The sequence below is a fragment of the Cricetulus griseus genome, assembly GCF_003668045.3.
Source record: "Cricetulus griseus strain 17A/GY chromosome 1 unlocalized genomic scaffold, alternate assembly CriGri-PICRH-1.0 chr1_0, whole genome shotgun sequence".
Taxonomy (NCBI): domain Eukaryota; kingdom Metazoa; phylum Chordata; class Mammalia; order Rodentia; family Cricetidae; genus Cricetulus; species Cricetulus griseus.
Window position 1 is genome coordinate 77,255,785 of NW_023276806.1, and position 24,380 is coordinate 77,280,164.

The 24,380-nt window shown below is 34.2% G+C and overlaps 1 protein-coding gene across 3 annotated transcripts in view; it reads right to left on the minus strand.

The window, feature by feature from the left end:
• Fstl5 (follistatin like 5) overlaps positions 1–24,380 on the minus strand; it is a 507,741-nt gene that overhangs the window by 72,112 nt on the left and 411,249 nt on the right. For 2 of the 3 annotated variants that reach the window (XM_035451279.1, XM_035451277.1), the window contains exons 10-11: positions 22,890–22,916; positions 17,049–17,167 (exon numbers count right to left, since the gene is read on the minus strand). In XM_035451279.1, coding sequence (XP_035307170.1) covers positions 17,049–17,167; positions 22,890–22,916 — 146 coding nt within the window. The remainder of the gene's footprint in view (positions 1–17,048; positions 17,168–22,889; positions 22,917–24,380) is intronic. The other variant, XM_035451280.1, reaches the window with a different exon arrangement.

Sequence of the window (24,380 nt, forward strand, 5' to 3'; positions counted from 1 at the left end):
TTAGAATACCAGCCACAGTTCCTTGTTTTCTTTAATTCTTACAATGTATTTCCTCCTCAAAGTTAAACAAGCTATGAACAATTTAATTGGATTAATATGCTTCTCCACTCCAAAAATACAACTTAATTTTGGGGCCTCTAGTAGTGGATCAGTATTTATCCCTAGTACATAATGGACTTTGAGAGCCCATTGCACGTAGAGGGACACTCTCTCAGTCTAGACACAGGGAAGATGGTCCAGGCCCTGCTCCAAATGATATGACAGACTTTGAAGATTCCCCAATGGAAGGCCTCACCCTCCCTGGGGAGCAGAAAGGGGATGGGATATGGGGATCTGTGGAGGGTAGGGGAGGCAGGGAGGGAGAGGGAACTGGGATTGATATGTAAAACAAACTTGTTTCCAATTTAAATTTTTTAAAAAGAAAACACTATAGAAAAAAAATTACAGATAATTTGAGACCATACTAGATGTAGGGAGAAACTTGATTGGCATGGTCAGAGTTACATAACAAGGGTTTAAGAAGGAGGGAGATGTGTACACGACTCTCTTTCGCCTGGCTGAGCTGACTGGGAAGCATTTCTGGGTCCATCCTGTACAGGTGCAAACCTGGTCACTGGCTCCCTTGCATGAGTACTTTCCCCCGATAAACTACTGGTAATCATCCTACTTCTGACACCACGAAACACAACTGCTCCTGGCACACCAATTACATCTGAGAGGGAGATGGGCATTGAAGAAACTCGTTATTGAGTTTGCTTTCAACGTGGCAAGATTAGCCATTTGGGCAAGAAACTGCTATTGCCTGGTCTGTTTGTTGCTGTATAAACTAGACATGCAAGATGCACACGAAAGTGACTACTGAACTTACAAAACAAGATGGACAGTCCTGAAGGGTTCCTGTTTCATGGAAGAGTCTGCCAGACATTCTGCAGGACACAGGGGAAATTGACTGACAAACTGCCAATGCAGGCAGACAGTTTAATATTTCCTATCTCACTGAGAAGTCTGCCAGACACACTGTGGCCTATGGGCTGAAGATGGATACTTCAACATTACAGAGGAACTTCAGGTGGACTGTCCAGGCAGCGAGATGTCTCTGTCAGGTCTAGAGTTTTATGTTATTCTTCTGTGGTGTTTGATGGAGTTGAAGACAGATAGTTATGGTTATAGTTTTCTTTAGTTATTATAAAAGATAAGCTACATATAAGACTTTAGACTCATGAAGATAGGATAGATGATAGAATATTTTCTAAAAAATCTTGCTAAATTTTAATGAACTAAATATTGTAACTATAGTTCTTTCTTGAAAACTGTTTTATTATATATTTTATTATGTTAATGTTAAAAACCTTTTTATTTAGACAGAATAGAGGAGAAAATGGGGGAGGTCCTTCTGTGTATATGTTTGTCTTATTGATTGATAAATAAAGCACTATTGGTCAATAGGGAAGCAACTTAGGCAGGACTAGGAGAGAAGGAGGATTCTGAGAAATGTAGGAAATGGAGAGAGTCGCCATGTGATCCCAGGAAGAAAGGACATATAAGGCTGGTGTCCTTGGTAAGATAATTTCTTATAAAAATATATAGATCAGTACTTATGGTTGATAATTAAGGCTGAGCTAGCAAATAAGAAATCCTAATCATTGGCCAGCAGCATTGTAACTAATATAAGTCTCTGTGTGTTATTTAAGGGCCCTAAAGTGGTGGTAGACCCCAGGTGGCTGGTAGAAAGAGTGAGCTTTACAACCCGGAATTGTTTATTTTGGACTTTGAAAAACACAGAACAATTGGCAAAACGTGTTCTAATGTTAATTGACTCAATCCCATGTGCACAACCAAGCTTAAGACATGACTACATGGAAACACTCTATAAAATACCAATGACATCTTCCACAATTATAAGTTTTTAAAACAAAACAGATTCAAATTAAATAAGGTACTGAAATGTATCTTTAGGAGGAGAGAACTATAGATAGAGACAAACAAGCTCAAGATAAGGGCATGAGGGTGTCAGTGTATTCTGGCCACACAGATAGTGCAGAGTTCACCAGTCTATTTATTAATCATGTCTCTTCCCAGTCATCCAGGTGGAAAACAGTTATACATCTCTCTCTTTGAATAGAAATGTTTTTCTCTTTTTAACATTTCTGACTCACCTAGTGCTTATCTGTGAACACAAGGACCTCCATGCCTCCTATACTTCATCCCACACCCCCTAATTTAATCATACATAAAGCTGGTACCATTATATTACATTCTGTAAAGGACAGTCTTTCAAAGCTAACAGAGCACTTAGAATTTTAGATATGAGGCTTTGGAGATGCCAGCCATGAAAATGGCTAGTAATTTTTTCCAAATAAGGTCAATGATCATGTAGGGTGACCCACAATATCATATCAAGAAACAGAGACTGTGTTCTCTGAGAGGCATGAAAGGTTGCAACCTTCCACCCTACCCCACCCCAAGTTCTTAGCAGGTGTTCCGGACACTGTCATATTAGAGATGCTTACAAAGTAGAGAGAGAGAGAGACATGTTGGAGAGGAGAAATGAAAAACCATTTCAAAATATCAAAATCCTACTTCAAAGGGAACCAGGAAAAGGAGAAGAAAAAAACTAAACACAAAACACTTTATCCACCAAATGTATTTTTAGATACCATTTTTCTTGTGTAGCTGTCTTGTCTGATTCTTTTGCTTATATAATATATATTCATATGTATATATAAATTCAAATATATATACATATATATGTTAATATATAAGTATGTATTACATATCCATAGTATGTATCATTGGATCTTACACTCCTCTCATCTGGAAATACATTCTGAACACATACATAAACACATATAGTTAAATGAAACAAACCATTAGGAAGTAAAATAGAGAATTTTAGTTCTTTAGCCAGAGAGGCATTGAACTTTCAATCTTCTGCCTCAGGCTCCTAAGTAGCTATCATTATAGAACTTGATCATCAGGCTAATGCCAAACACTAATTTTCAGTTCTTAGCATTAATTGAGTAGCTATTATGTGCCTGATATGGTGCAAAACTATATTTATAATTAAGCATAATTATGAGAGCTTGTTTCACTGAAGTATTGTGTTTTCAAGCTGATTTATGATGTTTTGAACATTTATTTTCTTGTGCAACATTATTTAATTACTATGAAACTGGGTCAGAAAATAAAGGGCCCAGAAGCACATTCATTCTACTCCCTTTTCACCATCATCCAGGAGTTAAAACTGTTTTTATTTTTTAAAGAATAAAATAAAATAAAAATAAGACAATAATTGAATAATGTGTAAAGCGTGCATAAGATTCAGGTTTCTTTAAATAAAGTTGTCTTGAGCTAGAGATATAGTGACTCATTCTTTTAAGAGAAAAATGGCTGCCTTTCTGTGACAGGGGCCATGAGTGCATGGGCTGCAAAGCCAAACAAAAATTTGTCTTCGTAGAAAATTTGCTGATCTACAACTTCATACAATCCCTACACTAGACATAAGGTTAGTTCTCAGTTAAATTCTTTTTGATCTTGATGATTTGTTTTCTAATTGTGGAAAGCTAGAGCTCAAATTTGGTTTCCTTGATCCATTTCCTGTATCCTAGGTACTCATTTATACTGAGGACCTTGTATGATATGATGATACCAGACAGTAATCTCTGGTTATCCCATTCATCAGACCTCCTTCCATTTAACTCCTTCCAGAAAAACTGCAAGGTATATAGCAAAGAGCCAATATTATACAGAAAAAAAGGAATACTTAAAGTTGTGAAAGCTTGAATAAAAACTCAAACTAAGAAAAGGTGAACTATTTTTTTGTGTGTGGGGGTATCTATAGGCAGAGAGATTGAGAGACAAAATAAACATTTATGGTTTATGTTAGGGAAACCTCAAAAATAAATGAAAGAAAGGAAGGAAGAGAGAGAGAGAGAGAGAGAGAGAGAGAGAGAGAGAGAGAGAGAGAGATAAAAGAAGATTGTGGTTCCAGTTCCATAAATTATTAGATGTAAAAATAACCAGAACAGAGCAAAATTGAGAATTAAAGTCATTTCTAATCATACATACATACATGCATACATACATACATGCATACATACATACATACATACATACATACATACATACATATAAATGTAAGAAGAGTTGGTATGTAAAATAGCCTGACAAAAAGCAAAGTGTAAGCTGTAATATGAAAAGACTGGCATATGTAACGGAAAGGGAATCAAGTGTACTGAGTCTAAATAAAAGTCAGGCCAGGTTCTCTAAGCTGTAAGGAGAGGTTATCTGGTGATCTGTATAGTTAGGATAATCACTGTTTTATACAATTTACAGAGCCATGAATGAAAAAGTTGACATTAGCATTATGACCCATAACAGCACATTAGTGGCACATAAGATATTCTAAGATATGCACAAAATATCTTAAACACTGAATTAAGCAGCAGTATTGATTAATCTCAGAGTGTTTTGTAGGCAGCCATAGGTAGAAAGGGACTAACTGAAAAGATGTTGGACCAAGGGGGCCAGGGTCTGACATATTAATAATTAAATGAGTACACGAGAGCACTTAGGTTGAAAGCTTCGAAGCTGCTACACAGTGTTCTTGTTTCTTGTCAGTATTTGGTGAACAGAGATAGGTTTGAACAGCTTTGGCTTACCTCACTTTAGTGTTTTTCCATCAAGCAGCTTCCCTAGCCCCAAGAATTCCCTCCACTGGCAAGAATGAGAAATAGAATTGGGACTGTTTTGCTCACTGCTGACAATTTATGAGTCACCATGCCCCCTGTTGCTGAATGTTACAAACTCTGCACATCACTTCAGAAAATAAAGACTAAGAACCACTGTGTTTCACCATGCACTAATGAGTCTTTCCTAGCACACATATTTTGTAAACCAACACTACTAATTTAGCTACATAATTTTACTAAAATAATTTGATTATAAAGAACTTTCAATTAATAAACAACAGACAGCTGAACTGGTGCAGCCCCCCTCAAGCAAGTAGTTGGCCAGATACAGTCTTTACATCTAGATAAACATCTCTAGAAAAACCACTAATTGTACTGACATTCACAAAACACATATCTCAACTTTTACTCTCTTCAGTAAATTTTCTTACTCTAAGTAGATTTCAATAAAAAATGGAAACAATAATATTCCTCAGATCTTGAAAACACACCACCTATTTTCTTAATCAATGTGTTTTTTATGTAAAGTAGGTCTCTGTAGTCCTATTTTCTACATGTGGGTTTTCTATAGCAATATGTCTTAGGGATCTTCTAGTCTAGACTTCCTCAGAGTTTATATTTGTGCCAAAGTTTGGCAAAACCACATTCTCTTGTACCCAAGTAAAACGATTAGTTTTTGAAACATTTGCTAAATATGATAATGAGACAAGGAATTTGGGACATGAATATGTGTTTAAATATTACTTGTGATAGATAATAAATGGATCAAGAATTATACTTTTCTGTACTGTCTTGTCAGTTACAGTCTGCAAAGTCCAACTCTACAGAAGTACTAACCATAATGTAGTCTGTGCACTGCTGTTTGTTAGACTACCATCAGTTGCTAAGCTAAAAATACCCTACAGTTTAAAACAGTTATTTAGAGCCTCCTGCATTCTTGAACAGAGAAGGCTTGAGTGCCTGTTATTGGAATATCTGGAGGATTTCATTTGGTCAAAACAACTTACTAACCAAAAACAAACCAACAAAATTAGATTGAGCCCCATGTTACAATTTCTCTCTTTTAAAAACAATGTATATGTGTTATATTCACATATATGTACAACCAGGGTAATCACAATTTGATTCCCCTAATGTACATAAAATAATAAAGTTATACTTAGAAAACTGTGTAGTAAGATACAAACCTTTTTTGTTTGGGTGATTTATTCAATTTTTGATAAATAAATAATATAAAATAATCATGATTTTGAAATTGCATAAGAATATTTTGTTCTACATTATAACGAACTCTCTTATAGTCACTTAGAAATATGTGTATATAAAACTCCGTGTACATATGTGTATAATCCATGTGAGCTATTTATAAATACTCAAGTTAAAATTTTTGAAAACTGCTTTGCACAATGATTCCAACTTATATTTAAGTTAAGCCAATAAACAATTTAGAACCAAAGGAAATTTTTTTTACCTCTTTGTTGTTGTGGATAAATCTCAAGGATTTGCTTACATTGGGCAAGGGCTCTATTATTGAGCTATAACTAAGCCTCTGATGATAACATATTCATTGTTCTAAAATACAAAAAGGAACTTAGATAAAAGTATTTTCATCCATCTCTAATTAGCATCATTGCTTATAACCCAAGCAATATATAGCACCCACCCCAAATGTAATACAATGAATTTGTCACATTCCATTAGAGAGTTCCTTATGCCAATGTTAGCCAGAATATTTTTGGACATATAATTTTGGGGCTATTTTTACCTGAATTGAGGCTGCACTAGAATACTAACTTATTAAATGATTTTGATCTTAAAACATCAAAAGCACAAACACTGCACTAGAGAAAGTCTTACTTTCAACCTAATAAGAATACATTGATTTTATTGTCAGTGTAAAAATTAGGCTGAGGGCAGTGTGCAGGCAGAAGCCAGGCAGGAAATAGAAAGCTGAACAATCAGCCAGAGGCTAATGATGCCCAGGTGTAACACACAGGGATACCCTCATATTAGTTATGAAATACTTTTCATAAGCCCTGATTACCTCTTTAGTGAAATGCATATGATAATGTTTTCCATCAGACAGAGTCATTATAAGGATTAAACAAAAATCATGCTTGTATTATTCAAGTAATCAGTAGAACTCACCTCGTATTTTCAGGTAGAGTTTTCTCTGTGGATTGCACTTCATGATATTACACTAGTCTATATATTTCATATAAACTTTGTTTTCATTTCCAACAATTGTTTGCACAGATTTTGCTGTATGCATTTAAGAGTTTCTGAGAGATTTTTAAGTGTGGCAAACACATATTTCTCTATGTCATTGGCTGCTCTGACTGAGCGTAGAGCAATGTTGGTCACTGAATTCAAATTCTACCAACTATTTTTAAATTCATGGATGAAAATCAAAGGTATTTAATGAATCAACTGAATATAAATACAAAATGTTTATCAAACTTTCAATTCTATATGAATAGTTGATATGATAAATAATAGAGTGTTAGATATTAAATACCTATAAAATATGATGAGAAAACTGGAGAGATTATATGTGGGTGCAAGTTATATAACATTCTCTTCTTCCTAGATGTTTCAAGGGATTGAAATTCTGGGTTGGGGCAGAAGCTTTCAGGTGAGAGAATTTTCAGGGACAGAAATTTTCAGTCTATTGTACATGCTTGAGTATGAAACGGTGACAGAAACCAAACTAACTCTCTGTGACAGAAATCTCAAGTTATATCATATAACCGGAAGAGAGTAGTTGGCAAAATGTGGTGAACTGAAAACGAATACCAAAACCCCAGTGAGACATAGTAATTACAGCGATTGTCAATAAGTGTGAATTAGGTAGAAACTGCAGCTTTGCATTCAATCAACTTGATTAAAAACTAGCATGAACATTTGGAATTAAAAGACTCAGTTTAATTTTGCCTCTCAACATAATGAAGGTATTTTATCATAAAGGAGTAATAAATTGTTACAAAGTGAACTTAGTAAGATGGCTAGCAACGAAAAAGTAATAATGAAAAATCTGTGACTACATAACACACACACACATTTTACTGTCCTATTCTCAAAACAATGGCAAGTTAATTATAAGCACAGTGCCCAAGGGAAGCAGTCAATCAGCTTCAAAATACTGATTCCTTACAAATACATTGTATACATTAGTCTCCCTACAAAGAGAATATTAACTTCAAACACACTGTGTGCTTTAGTTTTATTTGTGTTTGCCCAAACACTCCAACTAATTGGCAATATGTGCTTAGGACTACAGATAAAAAAATCATTCCTAATTATATACCACACAGTATGATTATTTTGACTTTGAAAGGTGGACCCTTGGTTATTTGTCAGTGTAGCTTTTAAACACAGTCATGATCTGAACTTCAGTGTTTTCTTCATCTCAATTCTATATTTTTGGCTATTCATTTACCTGATCAATCAGCCCTATAGCATTATTCAAAAAAAAAAAAAAAACCCACCAAACCTGACAGTGGCTTTATAAATGTGGTATGAAATCTTAGCTGTGAAATAGGTTGGAAAGAAAAATCTAGTCTTTTCAAACATTTCAAATGACTCCAAGTTGGTTTTAATCTACATTGAATGCGGCATCCTAATTGAAGTAAATTATTTCTCATCATTATAAATCCTTAAAAGAAAACAGGAACAAACTTTTAAGAAAAATAGTTAAATAATTTGAATGACCTGAAGTGTGAGCTATGGCCTCCTTCCCCCTCAAAGCTCTTCTTTCTTAGCATGGCATTGAGTAATATGCATTTTATAGATTTCTCTTTTCAGTAATTTTAGTGGCGAAATAAGATTCTCCTTCTCGATATGCAGACTAATCTGCATCACTCTTCTATGCATTATCAGTGAGAAGGAGGTATGGATTGAGTTCCTTGTCAGTCTGTTGACTCATCTCCATTACTTAGTCCCTGTAATACCACTTAAGCACCACACTTTGATCCCGTAGTGCACAGTGTCAGAAGCAAATGGTGCCTATCATTGGGATGGGATTCTCCCATCCTCACATATTGTCCACCTAAAAGTGCCTGATGCGGAAGACAGGCTGGCTGCTTACTTTTGTGAAACTGCTACTCTCTGAAAAAAAATATTATTCTGACAAAACAGATTTATCTCCCCAGATTATAAATCTATCTGCAGAAATAATTATATACATTTTTATTTTTAAACCTGACTTCAGTTCACACAGAAATCTGTGACACATAAAAATGCTAATAAGCAGCAACACTGCATCTGATTAACCTTTTTTTTTTTTTTTTTTTTTTTTTTTGTGCCAGCATCAGGGATAGAACCCAGAGCTTCACACATGTGAGGCAAGCCCATTACCACTCAGCCATAGGACAAGATTTAAAATAACTTTATGCTTTTTTCTAATACTTGTTGCTTAATTAATGTTTTAGAAGACTTAAACTTTATGTTTTTAAGATGGAATCTTATTATGCAGCCCTGGCTATCCTGGACTCATAATGTAGACCAAATTTTGCCTTGAAATTGCAACACTCATCCTACTTCAGCCTTCTGCATGCAGAAAATATTGTAGCAAATTTTATTGTGTACAGATTTACAGAGAAAGGGAAATATAAAACATTATACGCAAGTATATTTACTATTTATCAATTAGAGAAAAATATGAAAAAAGGTCTTTTGCATCCTTTTAAAATTATTTTTAAAACACTACATTTGTATAATTATGTCAGTTAATAAGTATATCCAATGTTTTAGATTAAAGAATTACCTATTTAGTGAAAACTGGGCTATACATGTAAAGATTTTTGAGCATGGTCTTATAATTTTCCTCTGTTGTTATCATAAAGTCACATTTTTCATCTTAAAATTCAGTTTAAACTGAAAGCCTTGAGCTTATGGTCATGGCATATAGAGGTGTCCTTGTGGACGAGCAGCCATGTTTCTAGCAACCAAGTTGTGTTGCCCATGATACCACTATCGTCATCCCATTGTCTGTGCAGTGATGGGATGAGACTCAAAATAGAACATATTCTGCATGGATCCATGCCATTTTTTTCCTGCTACTTAGTCTTAGATCTTCATAATAGTGTACTTTCTTGATCTTTGGAAAGATATATCATCCAAGGGAAACTCAGCAGGGTTATATTTCTTCATATTCCTACAATAAGTTGTTCCTATAATAATCTTCCTGCCTGAACTGCTTGGCGGTATACTCTATAAACTGTACATACAGGACATACAAGAAATGGGCCCATGAACTTGTTCTGGTGGGACAGTTCTTCAGGATTCCTGCTTCATGAAAGAGTCTGCTAGATCTTCTACAGGACACAGAGACAAATAACTGACAAACTGTCAATATAAATGGTACAGTTTCAAATTTCCTGCTTCACTGAGAAATCTGGTAGATACTGTATGACTATGGTCCCAGTGTTACAAAAGAACTTTAGGAGACTGTCCTGGCAGCCAGATATTTCTTTCATTTCTAGAGATTTGGAAGTTGCTTTCAATGCAATTTCAATTTTCTTAGGTAATATAGCCTTCTGGGTTCTTTGATGGTGTTGAAGGCTAGATAGTTATAATTATGGTTTTCCTTAGTTATGATAAAAGATAAATTAGATATAAGAATTTAGACTCACATAGATAATAGGGAATTTTCTTTAGTTTTTTTCAAATACAAATAGACTAAATATTGTAACTACAATTCTTTCTTAACACCTGATTTGATATTTGTAATTTCACAATGTTAACACTTTCCTTTTTAATTAAACAGATGATGTGGGATGCCTTTCTGTATGATGTGAATGTGATTTTTATAGCATTGATTAATAAAGAAGCTGATTTGGCCAAAGACAGGCAAAATAACACCAGGTGGGAAATACAAACAGTTATGGAGAGAAAAAGGCTGAGTTAGGGAGATGCCAAGTAGCAACCAGAAAAGCAAGATGTAAGATAATAAGCCACAAGGCTCATAGTAAAATGAAACATAATATAACAGGTTAATTTAAGTTGTAAGGGCTAGTTAATAATATGCCAGATCCACTGGCCAAACAATTATAATTAAAATATAAAATAGAGCAATTGCTGTGTGATTTATAGCTCTTGTATATCTTCGTCTTTTTTCTTCAAAGCACAATTACCACAAAACCTGACACAATGTGAGGTCTCAGTGACATTCTATGGATTAATAATTACACAAAGTTCACTTAAGATGTGCTTGAGTTATAATATAGAACTCAATATTAGAGTTTATGTTAGATCACAACAAATGGGTAAGGAAATGGGGTACAGAACACAATAGAATATTATTTAACTGTAAAAGTCCTAAGAATCTTTTGTTTGTTAGGCAATAGATCTAACTGCTAGTGTACCCATAAAATGTCCAAGGCACCCACATTAGAGGACCTAGTTTGGTCTTAGGCAGGTTTCCTAGTAGTATTTATCCCTAGTACATGAACTGGCTTTTTAGAGCCCATTCCTTATTGAGTTATATATACTCTCTCAGCCTAGATACAGGGAGGAGGGCCTTATTCCTGCCTCAAGTGATGTGGCAGGCCTTATTGATTCCACATGGGAGGACCCATCTCTCCGAGGAGTGGATTGGGGGTGGGATGAGGAGAAGGTGGGAGGAATGGGAGGACAGGAGAGAGAGGGAACTGAGATTGGTATGTAAAATAAGATTGTTTTAATAACAATTAAAAAAGAAATCGCAAAGCAAAAATAGATGTATTGTAATGATGCTATGTTTAGTGAAATAGTCCAAATTGTGACAGAAAGACAAAGCTTGCCTGGCATTGGCAGCGCACACCTTTAATCCCAGGCAGAGGCAGGCAGATCTCTGTGAATTTGAGGCCAGCCTGGTCTCCAGAGTGAGTGCCAGGATAGGCTCCAAAGCTACACAGAGAAACCCTGTCTCGAAAAACCAAAAAAAAAAAAAAAAAAAAAAAAAAAAAAGCTTTACAGATTTCTCTGATATAGAAAAAATGAAATTAAATTCTGATGTCATAGCACTGAAAGAAAAGCGAAGTATTAGAGGATAAGGAGCTAGTGTAGAAGATAGAAAAGAAAAAATTGTAACAATAGATTCAAATTAAAGAGTACGAAGACATTTTGTGGTGCTGTTGAAAAATACAGTGACTATACATAATTTTAAAATGCTGACAGGATTTGGACTGGTTTTTACCACAAAAAGAAAACATTATCTGAAAACATGTATGTATAATATGATACAAACATTATGTGATAACAATGACTACATGTATTAAAACACAATATTTTAATTGAGAATGCATACAATTTTATGTTTTATGTACCTTCTGAAAATAAATTTATATAAAAGTAAGTTTCAATTTCATCTGAAAGCCCCTGGAAGTCCCATCAGGAAGTGCCTGCTGACATCCTTTTGAGTTATTTGCTAGGATAAATTTTCACAAAATAGAACTGAAAGAGAAGGTTGTGTCTCTATAATTGTTACATAGCATGCTGCTTTGTACATGTGCATTTACATATGAGAATAGTGTCTATTGACATTATTTTGCCTTCTAATCTTTAAAAATAAAAGAACAGTGTTGCTGATGGCACAGCTATACTATAACCTAGGAAGCTCTGGGAAATATTGACTACATCATTAACATGTTGAAAAATCCATAATAATCGCTTAAACATGATTAGCAAGAGTTTTAAAATAAATTAATCAACTATCAAAAACTGATTTCTTCTGGGCAATAAGTCCAGGGCTTCTTCAGTAATATCAGTAAATTTTAAATTTCAGTCATTGTCATTTGAATTCTTATTGGGTGATTGTACCTGAATTTCAGTATAGAAATTCAATTGGGAAAATAATTACAAAGCATACAAAAATTTAATTTTCAGTACTTAACAATTGTGAAATATCTACAAATTAAAACATTTAATATAATTAGAACTGCTAATTTGATGATTTATGCTTCCCTCCCTTCCTGAATACTTTGGATGATTTTGTAACCTGATTGAGTTTTCAGTACACTTTAAAATGAAATAGGGATTGTTTAATTAAAATGTTTAATTGTCAAAAACACACCAGCCAAAAATACTGAATAGTGATATTTCAAAGACATTATGTACCAAGGGAAAATGTTTAATTTAATACACAAAGTCGGAATGGACATGAGGATGCAAGGTGGAAAAAACTGTTATTTCTTTTTGGGGGGTTGGTGTTTGAGGCTGGTTTTCTCTGTGGCTGTGGAGACTGTCCTGAAACTAGCTTTTATAGGTAAAGAAAACTGTTATTTCTTAAAAATAAACAACATTACACTCTCTTTTCTTAGCAATAGTCTTCTGAATTGTACCACATTTTAAATTTCAAGGTTTTCTTGTTTTGTTTTGGTTTTGGTTTTGGTTTTTTGGTTTTTTGAGACAGAGTTTCTATGTTGATTTGGAGGCTGTCCTGGAACTAGCTCTTGTAGACCATGCTGGTCTCAAACTCAAAGAGATCTGCTTCCCTCTGCCTCCTGATTGAGGGAATTGAAGACTTGTGCCTTACCGCCCGGGGGGGAAATTGCAACTATTTTTATGCTCAATAATATCTGTATTAATTCTTTTTTCAATCACATAACATTTCTATCCTTAAAGAAAATCTAGTGAAAAATTCAAAAACTTTGAGCATATTAATTATTCTGCTCACAGTCATTAAAAGAACTTGCCTAGTTTTATCAACAGCTCATTGAAGAGGCCTTAATATGGTGTCTCCTAGAACATGGCTGGGCCTAATGCACAACTGAACTGCATGCCTCCATTGGGACACTGCTACATGCTTTAAACCCCATACCCTCCTCCAAAGCCACTGTAGAGGGAGCTTACAAACATATATCTAATCAAAACACAGAGCGAGAATATTACAACGGTGTGGAGTTTTAGAAACATCTGAAGATCTCTTTTTATCTAGCACTTCAAAGAACGGTTTCATAAATGTATTATTTTGAAATCTAGAGAGTAATCTCTGAAGGAATATTTAGAAGTTGTTTAATATTACCCTGTGTAGGAAGTTCTTTGTCTGATATCACTGCACATTCTAAGGAACAAAAACTTAAATGCTTATCACTCTACAGTTATGCAAATTAAGTCCCATTTGAGCAAAGCCCCACAGAGACAGCACTGTGAGGGGGCAAGTCCTAATTGTGTTTCCAGAAGGCACTGCAGTGTGGAATACAGGGGACTGCCCATTGACTATACTTGGGAAGTAAAGTGTCCACACAGCATAAGAGGACTTTTGTTTAAACAGGTATTTAGGGTACCTATTATTGAAAATTTGTAATTGAATTAGAAACAAAACAAAAAGCTAAGGGAATTGCAATTGTCACTAGGATAGTTTATGAGTCAGTTTCTCCCTATGGAGAATCATGGGCTGTTCCTGTATGCTTACTGTGTTAATCTTGTCTCATCCAGGTATTAGGCTAAGGATCTCCTATTCCTGCTTACACTCTGTAGTCTAATAAATTATTCATGTTGATTTCTAAAAGGGAAAATAATTTTTTTATTGGTTTTTTGAGACCGGGTTTCTCTGTGGCTTTAGAGGCTGTCCTGGAACTAGCTCTTGTAGACCAGGTTGGTCTCAAACTCACAGAGATCCACCTGCCTCTGCCTCCCAAGTGCTGGGATTAAAGGTGTGTGCCACCAACGCCCGGTGGGAAAATAATTTTCAAATGAAAAACCTCAAAGGTTAAATTTCAGGAATCATAGAGATTCATGTTATGTGTGAATTTAAAAAAAAGATCAGTTTCAGTTTTGCTTCTCAGAACACTTTCAATTGGCACTGAATGTAGATATAGACCTTATGGGCCATGTTCTAGAATAGGTAAGCATGACAATAGATGGACCATTTTCTCAAATCCTGGCCAATAGTCAGCCAGAGTAATAACCTGGATTTTGTCAAGAGAAGCAGCTGCATCCAAAGACAGCTACACTACAAGCACCGAGGTCAACTGAATTATAAATCTATAAAGGCCTTGTAGGTGGCATATGAGATTGACAGTTCTTGAAATACAAAAGAATGAAAATTTAGTAATCTGAAAAAAATTCAACATTTCCTCAAACGTATTTCAATTTGAATGTAAATTCGTAAGTCTGAAACAGAAATATATTTGCTTGAAGATTGTAGCCTTCCTGACAAGGTAAAATCATATGTAGAGCTAATATAAATAAAGCAAGAGTCCTGTCTATCAGAGAGACAAAACAAAGGGCAAAAATCAAACCAGGAGATGAAGGAGTAACACAGCTCCCTCAAGTAATCCTTGGCAACGCTCTCCCAAATTCTGAAACCTAATGCAAGCTGACATTGCACCAAAATTGAATTTTTATTTAGAGCAAGCAAACAGAACCTTTTGAAGAATTTGATGGAAGATTCTAAGTGTATCAGTCCTTATCTACACTTCACTGATTCACATCCAGTGTGGGGAACTGAACTGTTACTATTTTAATGTTAAAAATGTCTTTGAAAAATATCATATCAATGTTTATTCTTTATTCATGAGGAAAAATGATTCCAAAAGATTTCTCCACTACTGCTTATATCCAAGAGAGTTATCCTCTAAAATCAGATAATACAGATTTAATTTCTCTTCTCCAAAAAATGATGGTTTCACACATCCAAACAGTACTTCAGATCTTATCATGGTAAATTAATAGGTATTAGAGATTTTTTAACCCCTAAAACCTCAGTGGTAAGTTATTCTTGGAATTTTTTTGACAAACAAAAAAAAAAGGAAAACACTGTTTTAGTGAAATTATAAATCAGGGATTGATGTTAAAGGGAGGATGAATTAAGACATATTCCTCTTTAAAGTTAGACAAAACTGAGTAAGTCACCATGGATTAAGGTAATGGGCTGTTTTTGTTGAATGGTTTTACAATTACTCCTTGCCCATGTATTTCACCTCATCACCAACACAAGTGTCATCACACACTAAAGAAAGGACAGGTAAAAGTGGCCACCTATGTCCATCTGACAAGGCTTTGGTGTTCAAATGCTTGCCCAAACCCCATTGTAAATAAGGATAAGGTCTTTATGTAGGTAATGGATAGCAGCACCCACTATGGTGAGCATATCTCAAAACTCATGTGTCCAAACATAGCAAAAATCTATCTCAAGATTGTAATATTGAAACCTATAATTAAGCCTCCAACATTCAGGTTGATTTGAGTTTCTAGTCTAATACCCCACAGCAGTGATAAAAAGACAGATCTACTCTCATCTTTATGTTCTACCATCAGTCAGTCCTATGGACATTGGACTTAACAACTTAGCCGACAATTCTCAGAGTCAATAATACATTTGTGTTGCAGATAGAGAAGAAGGAGGAGAGGGTGGGAGGGAGAGGTAAAAAGGAAAGGAAGGAAGGGAGGGAAGGTGAATGAGGGGAATGTGTGGGAAAGGAGAGAAAGGGAGATGGAGACAGAGAGAAACAGAGAAAAAGATATTGAAACAGAGAAACAGATACAGAGAGACAGATGCACCTAAAGAAATATTATCATCTTATATAATACTCCACTATCTTCCCATAAGCATATTTAACAGTTGGAAACTTGAAGCTGTGGAGTACATTATCCCAGCATGCACACACAGTGGACCAACTGTAATTTCTCTATTTAATCATAGAAAAAAATAAACAATAAATAATTACTTAATTCAATTATTTTTATGTGCTTCCCATTTTATTGCTAAATATATTTGCTTTTCATCTGTGGACATTGCTTTCAGCTTTGAATTTCTGTTTTTATATATAAATATATAGCAGCGCTACTGGCCTCTAATGGGCTGGAGGAAGATATAAAATCAAGGTGTAAATCATGATCTTAAATGTCTTCTTTAGTCCATGTCATAGCCTCATCAATGTTAAATATGGGAATTAGGATTGGATTTTACCTCTAAGTGTGCACATTATATTTTAAATAGTCTCATTTTGAGGGTTTAGTATAAGTCTGAATTTGTGTGGGAGAAAATAGGTAAAAATAAGTTTAATACTAAATATCCAAATACATTCATTCTAAAAATTATCCTGTTTTCTTTTGCTTGGTTAAAGAAAGGGTGTCCTAAAAACCAGGAGATATTCTAAATTAAGTAGTCTGATAAATTTATTGAATGTTGTGCTCATTGTTGAAATTTTATCTCTATCAAATTCATTATAACACAAATAAGTATTAAACTTATAAAATCTGATATTATTTTCCTTCCTAAACCTTCATGAAATCACAGACAGCATCACAAATTTATAACTTTCTTTCCTTAAAAGTTTCACATTGTTATAAGCTTCATTGTCTTTCCAAAATATGATTTTACTTTACAAAAGTTTTTTCATAATACTGAAAAAGAACTTTACAGATACTTGCCTGAAATCCAAGGAGCTTTTCACTGGGCTTAATGTGCCTCTGAAATTCACATTCTGTGGGTTGTATCACTTTGATTCCATCTTCATAAAAAACATAGAACATGTTCCCAATGCCAAGACCTTAGGAATAAAACACATTTCAAAAGTTCAAAATATAATTATCAGAAATCTTTCCAACAAAAACTGAAAATGCAACATCTCCCTTGCAATGCTAAACTGAAGATATTGCATAATGCTAATTAAACAAGCTACAGGAACCTTGGTGCATAAGACACACACAGGCATTCTTCTTGTTCCTGCCCTGCAGTAACATGGATCTCTATGTATAAATCCACGCATATTTCATTTGTCTCCAAAAAAGTACAAATGGAATCATGAACTCACACACAGAGATTATAATGGAATGCATCCTTAACTATTGTGGATATTGGTTAAGGAGGAAAAGTGAATGATGAAGAACAAAATCCATTGTATTATTTACCATAGTTCCACAAGAAAGAAAGAAATTCTGCTGATTTGTGGGGATATTGTGTATACAGATTTTTAGAAACAAAATGACCAAATATTATATTTGGAGATTATATACTGTCAAACATCCTACCTAAAGGTCTTAAATAAGATTTTTTAAAAGTTGACAGCTTTGAAAGTCTCTTTCTTCAGTGTAAAATATTCAATTACACTTTTTTTTACAAGATCTGTTAATCTTTTAAATAAGTATTTTAACTTTTGTCTATTCCAGATCTGAAGGAATTACATATAAAATTTCTGCTCTTTTATAAACGTTTTTGAAATGTGGGTGAGGTTTGCTGAAATCTCAGCCCTGAAGCTCTGACTACATCTTAATTAATCCTTGCCCTTACAGATTGCATACCTATCTGGGTCTCCCACAGCATCTTGCACTCTGTATATATCTGTCTGGAAGTGCTCATGTCCTCATTCATACATGTCCATGGGCATTACACATCTGTCTAGGGATGTGTACTGTGTACTCGTGCACATCATTCTTAGAAACAGAAAACCTGACTGGCAACTCCCACATTTTCATGTCATAAGCCTTGGAGTGTACACATCTGTCAGGGCACCCATGTGCACATCCTTATCTGATATGAAGGACTACCCACAAATTCTAATGACTATAGATTATTTCAACAATGATCTAATTACAGTTCCAGAGAATACCACAATAAGAGAAGATATTCCTGAACAGTAGCAGAAATGACAAGACATGTACAAGTGATATTTGACACAAGAAATTTCATAAGAAAGAATTCATTGGTTGTCAGATTTAAGTTATAAGTATACCTATACATAACAGAATATAAATTTTCTATACATATAGCAAGGCTTAAACAATGGTGAAGACCAGTCTGGGGAAACCCACAGAAACAGCTGACCTGAACAAGGGGGAAGTCATGGACCCCAGAGAGACACTCCGGAAACCAGCAAAGGACAGAACTAGGCCCCCTGTAAGTGGGTGTCAGTTAGGATACCTGGGCAGTCTATGGGGCCTCTGGCAGTGGAACAGTATTTATTCCTAGTGTATGAATGAACACTGGGAGCCTAGTCCCCATAGAGGGATATTCTCTCATCCAAGACACATGGGGGAGGGCCTAAGCCCTTCCCCAAATGATGGAACAGACTTTTATGATACCCCAAGGAAGGCCTCACCCGTTCTGTGGAGCAGAAGAGGGATGGGATGGGGGCCAGTGAGGGGCATGGAATGATGTGGGGGAGAGGGAACTGTGATTGATACATAAAATAATATTGTTTCTCATTTAAATAAAAAAGGGAAAAGCTTGCTACTTTTTATTTCTGTTAGTAAAGCCTACTTGTAAACACTAAATAGATTGATGTGAGTTATTCAATAATAACTATTAATTTGACAATATTAATTCCTGCATTATTGCTTGAACAATAAACAAGCCACACTGTGGTGTCTGTCTGAGCTGTGCAGAAATGTCTGGAGTTCATGTTTCTTACAGTGCTCCTCTCAATTTTAAATGTGTATCCTTCTACCTTGAGCTGCTCCTGGTGACTCACTCCAGATGTGGAACTGGCAACTATTTCATTGAACTATTTTCATTCCTCACTTTTCTGTATACTTGTACTACGGTTCTTTTAACTCTGTTTTTCACACAACATACTCAATAGGATCCCATCCTGAGTGACTGAACTGGTTCAATATCTGAGTTGAAGTGTCCTTTAAAATACCTTATCTATCAAAATCAGAAGCCTATAAATCTGCTTCTTAGTTTAAAATATGAATCCACACAAGTAATTTTATAAATTATAAAATGTATTCTACAATGCCAGTCACATTTGAAATATAAATAAATATCTTTTCTGGGGTTCACTCTTTTTTTTTCTTTTTAATTTTCTCCAGTAGAAAAATAATTCCTTGGTGTTTATGAAATCATTCTGAAAACATTCACTTTTGGTACAGAGTATAATTGTATGATCACTGCCCATATTGGAATTAGAGGTAAGAACTGTACCACACAGCTATTGTGAAAATTAAATGATTTCAAGAGGTACAGAATTGAAAGAATGATTTTTAAGATTTTTAAGATTTTTAAGAAGTCATAACTGCTGAGAATTTAATGATGCTATCTCTTATGGCAAGTTGTGCAATGCAGGTAAGAAGTCATTTCATCACTCTATTCATTTTTTCTTGAACCTAATTTGGTTCCTCATTCAGTGCTAAACTTCTGTCTTTCCTCCACTATCCAACTTTATATCTTCTTTCTCAAGAATTCATGATCCCACTAAAATTTTAATTTGATTTTCTAGTAGAACATTTCTCATACTTTGTCCTTTCAGATTTTCTCAAGACCTTTCTATTCATGTTCATAGTGTAGTAAAATGCCCTTCACATTTTCTAGTTAATTCTTCTACAAAAACAGTGTGTTGTTCTTGGAGGCTACAAGATGTGATGTCACCCACATCTTCAAAAATCAATTCATAAACAGATAACTACATCAGTATCTGCTATTAGGCCCATAATAAAAATATTTGAAAAGTACAAAATAACCAAAGTCTGCTAATTACTTTTGAAAACATAATAGTTAAAACAATACTGTGTTCTTTACATGGCATCCTGGCTTCTTTTTACTACTAGGACTGAACCTAGGGCATTTTTCATACTAAGTTACTGCTCCAAAGCAAAGATGTCCCTGGTTTCACTGGTAACACAAATCAGTTAACCTCTACATACTCAGTTTTTTCAAGTTCTAATATGTACATGCATGTTAGATATAATACACTTAAACAATACATATATAAAGGCAGAAGGGTAATGATTCTCAGAATAAAAAATAATTAGTCCTACAATTTTTAATTCCACTGAGTTTTAATGGGTACCCAATGCTACAGCACATGACAAACACCCTGGAACTCAGTGTAAGCTTCTGCCATGCTAGTCTTAATAGCCCTTTTTGTTTTCTTTTTCATCTCTCATGTCCTTCCCAAATCAATTGTAAATCAACTATTAACCCATGATTATCTTAGTTCCTTTGTATTCTCTTTTCTTTCTATATAGACTATATAGAAGACACAAATAATTAAATGCCCTTTCATGAGTAAACAGTATTTCTAATCAATACTGAACATTTAATACAATATTAATGCAGTAAAGGACATATTGTAGCAGTGTGTACTCATGGCTAACTCCTGCGTAGAGAACACTGATAGAGTGATTTTTGTATCTTGTTATCTTTGCTATTAACTATAAATATTAAATACATGATGAATTTTGTTCCAATAAGATTTAAATCAATTCTGGATGCCAAATGCATATTTAAGCTAAAAAACGATCTACTAGTGATACTTTTTCTGTATTAAACTCTCAAATGTCCTTAGTATATATAACATGGTCAGTAGCAACTTGAAACTCTATGATGATTGGTTAATCAAAGGTGTATCACTGGACTTTAGTTATGAAATATTTTCTTAATACTATCTTTCCATTTTTCAGTGGCTGTAAATATATATTTGCATGCATATGTGTATAGTATATATGCAAAACTCTCAGTATACATTTCCATGTAACAAACAAAATATCCTTTTTACCTAAAAAGTAATGTGGACATTTCTTACCTTGACTAGCGTATTTTGTGTCTTTTGAGTGTTACCATTATTTGTATCATGAAGCAAGCTAAATATGTCTTCAGACATTGAGAACAATCATATTAATATATGAAAATAATGTCTGTATATTATGCTCACTAAAGTAATACTTGTTTATGTATATAGCCCTAGGTACAATCCCAAGAATAAGAGAAGACATGTCTTTCTTAAATTTTAATTTTGCTGTAAAGACTTTTGGGAGTAATGGTGTCCAGTATTTTACAGATAATAGTAGTACAGAAGAGTGGACTACCTCAATACCTGTGCATCAACCAGAGTGATTTATATTAGTGCTCCTTTTCAATGGCCATCTGAGATGAGCCAGTTGGTAGATAATTATGATATAACTATTACATTATCATTGTGCATTGGTTATTATACATTAATTTTGCTAACATTTACACAATTTAATATTTATGGATTTTTTCAAGCATGTCAGGTTGGTTCTCATATCACAGGTTTGAAGAGGCAGTGCCCAGCATGTGTGAAGTGCTTTGCATAGCTAAGAGTTCATTTAATTTTTTTCCAGAAGTCAACTGCTATAACCAGATCTGTGGTCACTGAAATCCTGCTCAGTAGAAGTTGTCCTCTCCATCAGAATGATAGATTGAAATAAATATTTTAAAGTATTTTAAAGTACAAAGAGATAGCTTTTACTCTTCAGATTAAATGTGTTAAGAAACACTAAAAGTCATGTCAATTCAAGTTTCAGCCTCATTGAGCTATGTGCATTCAAAGGGAAATATTCAACTTAAATGAAAGGGTGATGTGGTCACACTAGATCTGCTTCATTAATAAGAAAGTAAAAAAAGATAATGAAGGAGACTTGAAGAGCCTAAGGAAGCAAGTCAGAACACCTTCTCACTGGCAACAGAAGTGAGAAGGCCATTTTCTACAGTTTGTTTGACTCGTGAAGAGGACAACAAAAAATTGTGTTCCTAAGAGTTATTGAATCACATGCTGACTACTGTTCAAAAGTTAAGAACAGCCCTACTGAGTATTGGTAACAGCTGTACTTATTATTATAGAAATAACTTTGTACACTGATGCAAAGGATCAGACCTGGGTTCTGTAATGAAACTATTTGAATTGTGCTTCAACTTAAAGTCTCATTTTATATAAAATATAATCATATCATAGGACAGATACACAATTATTCTTATACTGAATTAATCAAGGTTTACCATGGAAAACATGATAAATCAATTGCTTTTACTATTTTGACCTACTTTTAAACTTTTAAAACCACTTAAAAATATTGTAAAGGAAATTTTTGACTATTATTAGTGAGTCAAAATGAACTATAGTGAAGTAATTGTTACTATGTTTTACATATACTCGTGTGTGTGTGTGTGTGTGTGTGTGTGTATGTGTGTGTGCGCACACGGACGTGTGTGCGTATGTGTGTGACAGTATGCAGAAGAAGGCAAGAGGACAATATATAGAAGTTGGTTCTCTTCTTTCACGCCATGTGTCCCATGATCAAATTCAGGTCTTCAGGTTTGGTTTCAAGTGCCTTCACCCACTTATCTATTTTTGCTATCCTATTCAAATGATAAACATTTTAATAGCATCAGGTTTGTAATAGAAAATAGTATAATCAAATAAAATCTTGAGTCAAAGTGAAAATAAGCCAAATATTGAAATTAATGATAGTCTGCAAATATAATAAAAGTCAACCCAAGAAATCACAATAATATATAATTTAATTCGGTACCTTCTTCTCTCCATAATATGTTAGCTACTGCAGCATGCCAAAAAAAAAAGAGAAGAGAAAAACAAGTCAGGAAAAGTTTGTGACTACTGATATGAATAGCCACTACCAATGTCACTCTAGAAAAGGAAGTGTCTATACATGGTGAAGTGAACTTGAAATGCTTCAGCAGCTCAGCAGTTGGTGAAGTGTGAGCGGTGCACCTTTTTCAAATAGACTAGTTTTTGGAACAAAGACTTTGAAACAGACTAAGAACATTTTTACATCTTTAACAAAGAATAGTTAAACTATTTTTTTTAAATACAAACTTGGAACAAATTTTGGTACTAAAAGCTATTGAACTAGTTGACACTTTAAAGTTACCAATAAAAACGTTATAATTTTTGTGGGGGTTACAATATGTAATATTCTATCACAGTCTGACTCCCTGAAAAGAAGCAGCACTCTAGAAAATAAGGAATCCTTAACACAATTTGCTCATATTTTTATATAGTCCATTCATTCATTGTTTCTAACCAGACATAAGAATAATATATGTAAAAATATTTTTATTTCAGGACATACCACATATATGTGAGGAATAGGTTTGTTAATTATTAATACAGACAAACCAATGGACACTTAAAGTATTAGAACAGGAGTAATGGAAAATGCCATGTACTTTTTAAAATTCAAAGTCAACATTTTATATTTTGTGAAAAAACAATATAAATTTAAAAAGTAGCTAAGTAACAATAATTACATATATAATTATTCTCTAGGTGGTTCATACTCAGTTTTCCTAAATTAAATCAACAGATGTGTGGAGCCAAAACGACACATTTTTGTCTTGTTCATTTGTTTTATTGAACCAGTGTCTCACAGTGTAGCCCTGATTTGCCTGAAACTTTTCAGGTGGTCCAGGCTGGCCACAAATTCTCTGAAGTCTGCCTGCCTTGGATACTTGATATTACAAGTATAAGCCACATTATTCAGCTAGGAAATTGTACATAATATAGGAGTTATGCTAAGTCATAAATATTCAATAAAAATTCACATAAAGTTAGTCGATCAAGGCAGTTATTCAGGAAGATACAAAATAAGTGATGACAAATTCATATTCTTCTTCTGGAAGACTAGAAGACACATTATCAGATGTGGTTCATGCCTGAAGACTATACCATATTGGTAATTTCCTATTGTATAAAATGTGGACACATCAAATACTGTGTATATTAATTCTATATTTGTTTTCAAGACTGGGACAGGGAATATGAGATAGATAGGAAATGTTCAGATATTACAGAATTTTAACAAGTGAATAGCAGGGATTAGAAATCCAGAACACTGACAGAGTGGCCACTTAATATCCACACACTGTGATTGATACCACAATGTGTATAAAAACAAAAATTTAGTCCCTATGACTCTAATTGCTATAGCAATTAATCATGATCCCTCTCTCAACATTTTTACATTGCTTTTTGCCGTCATTTGTAAGAAATATTCATAAGC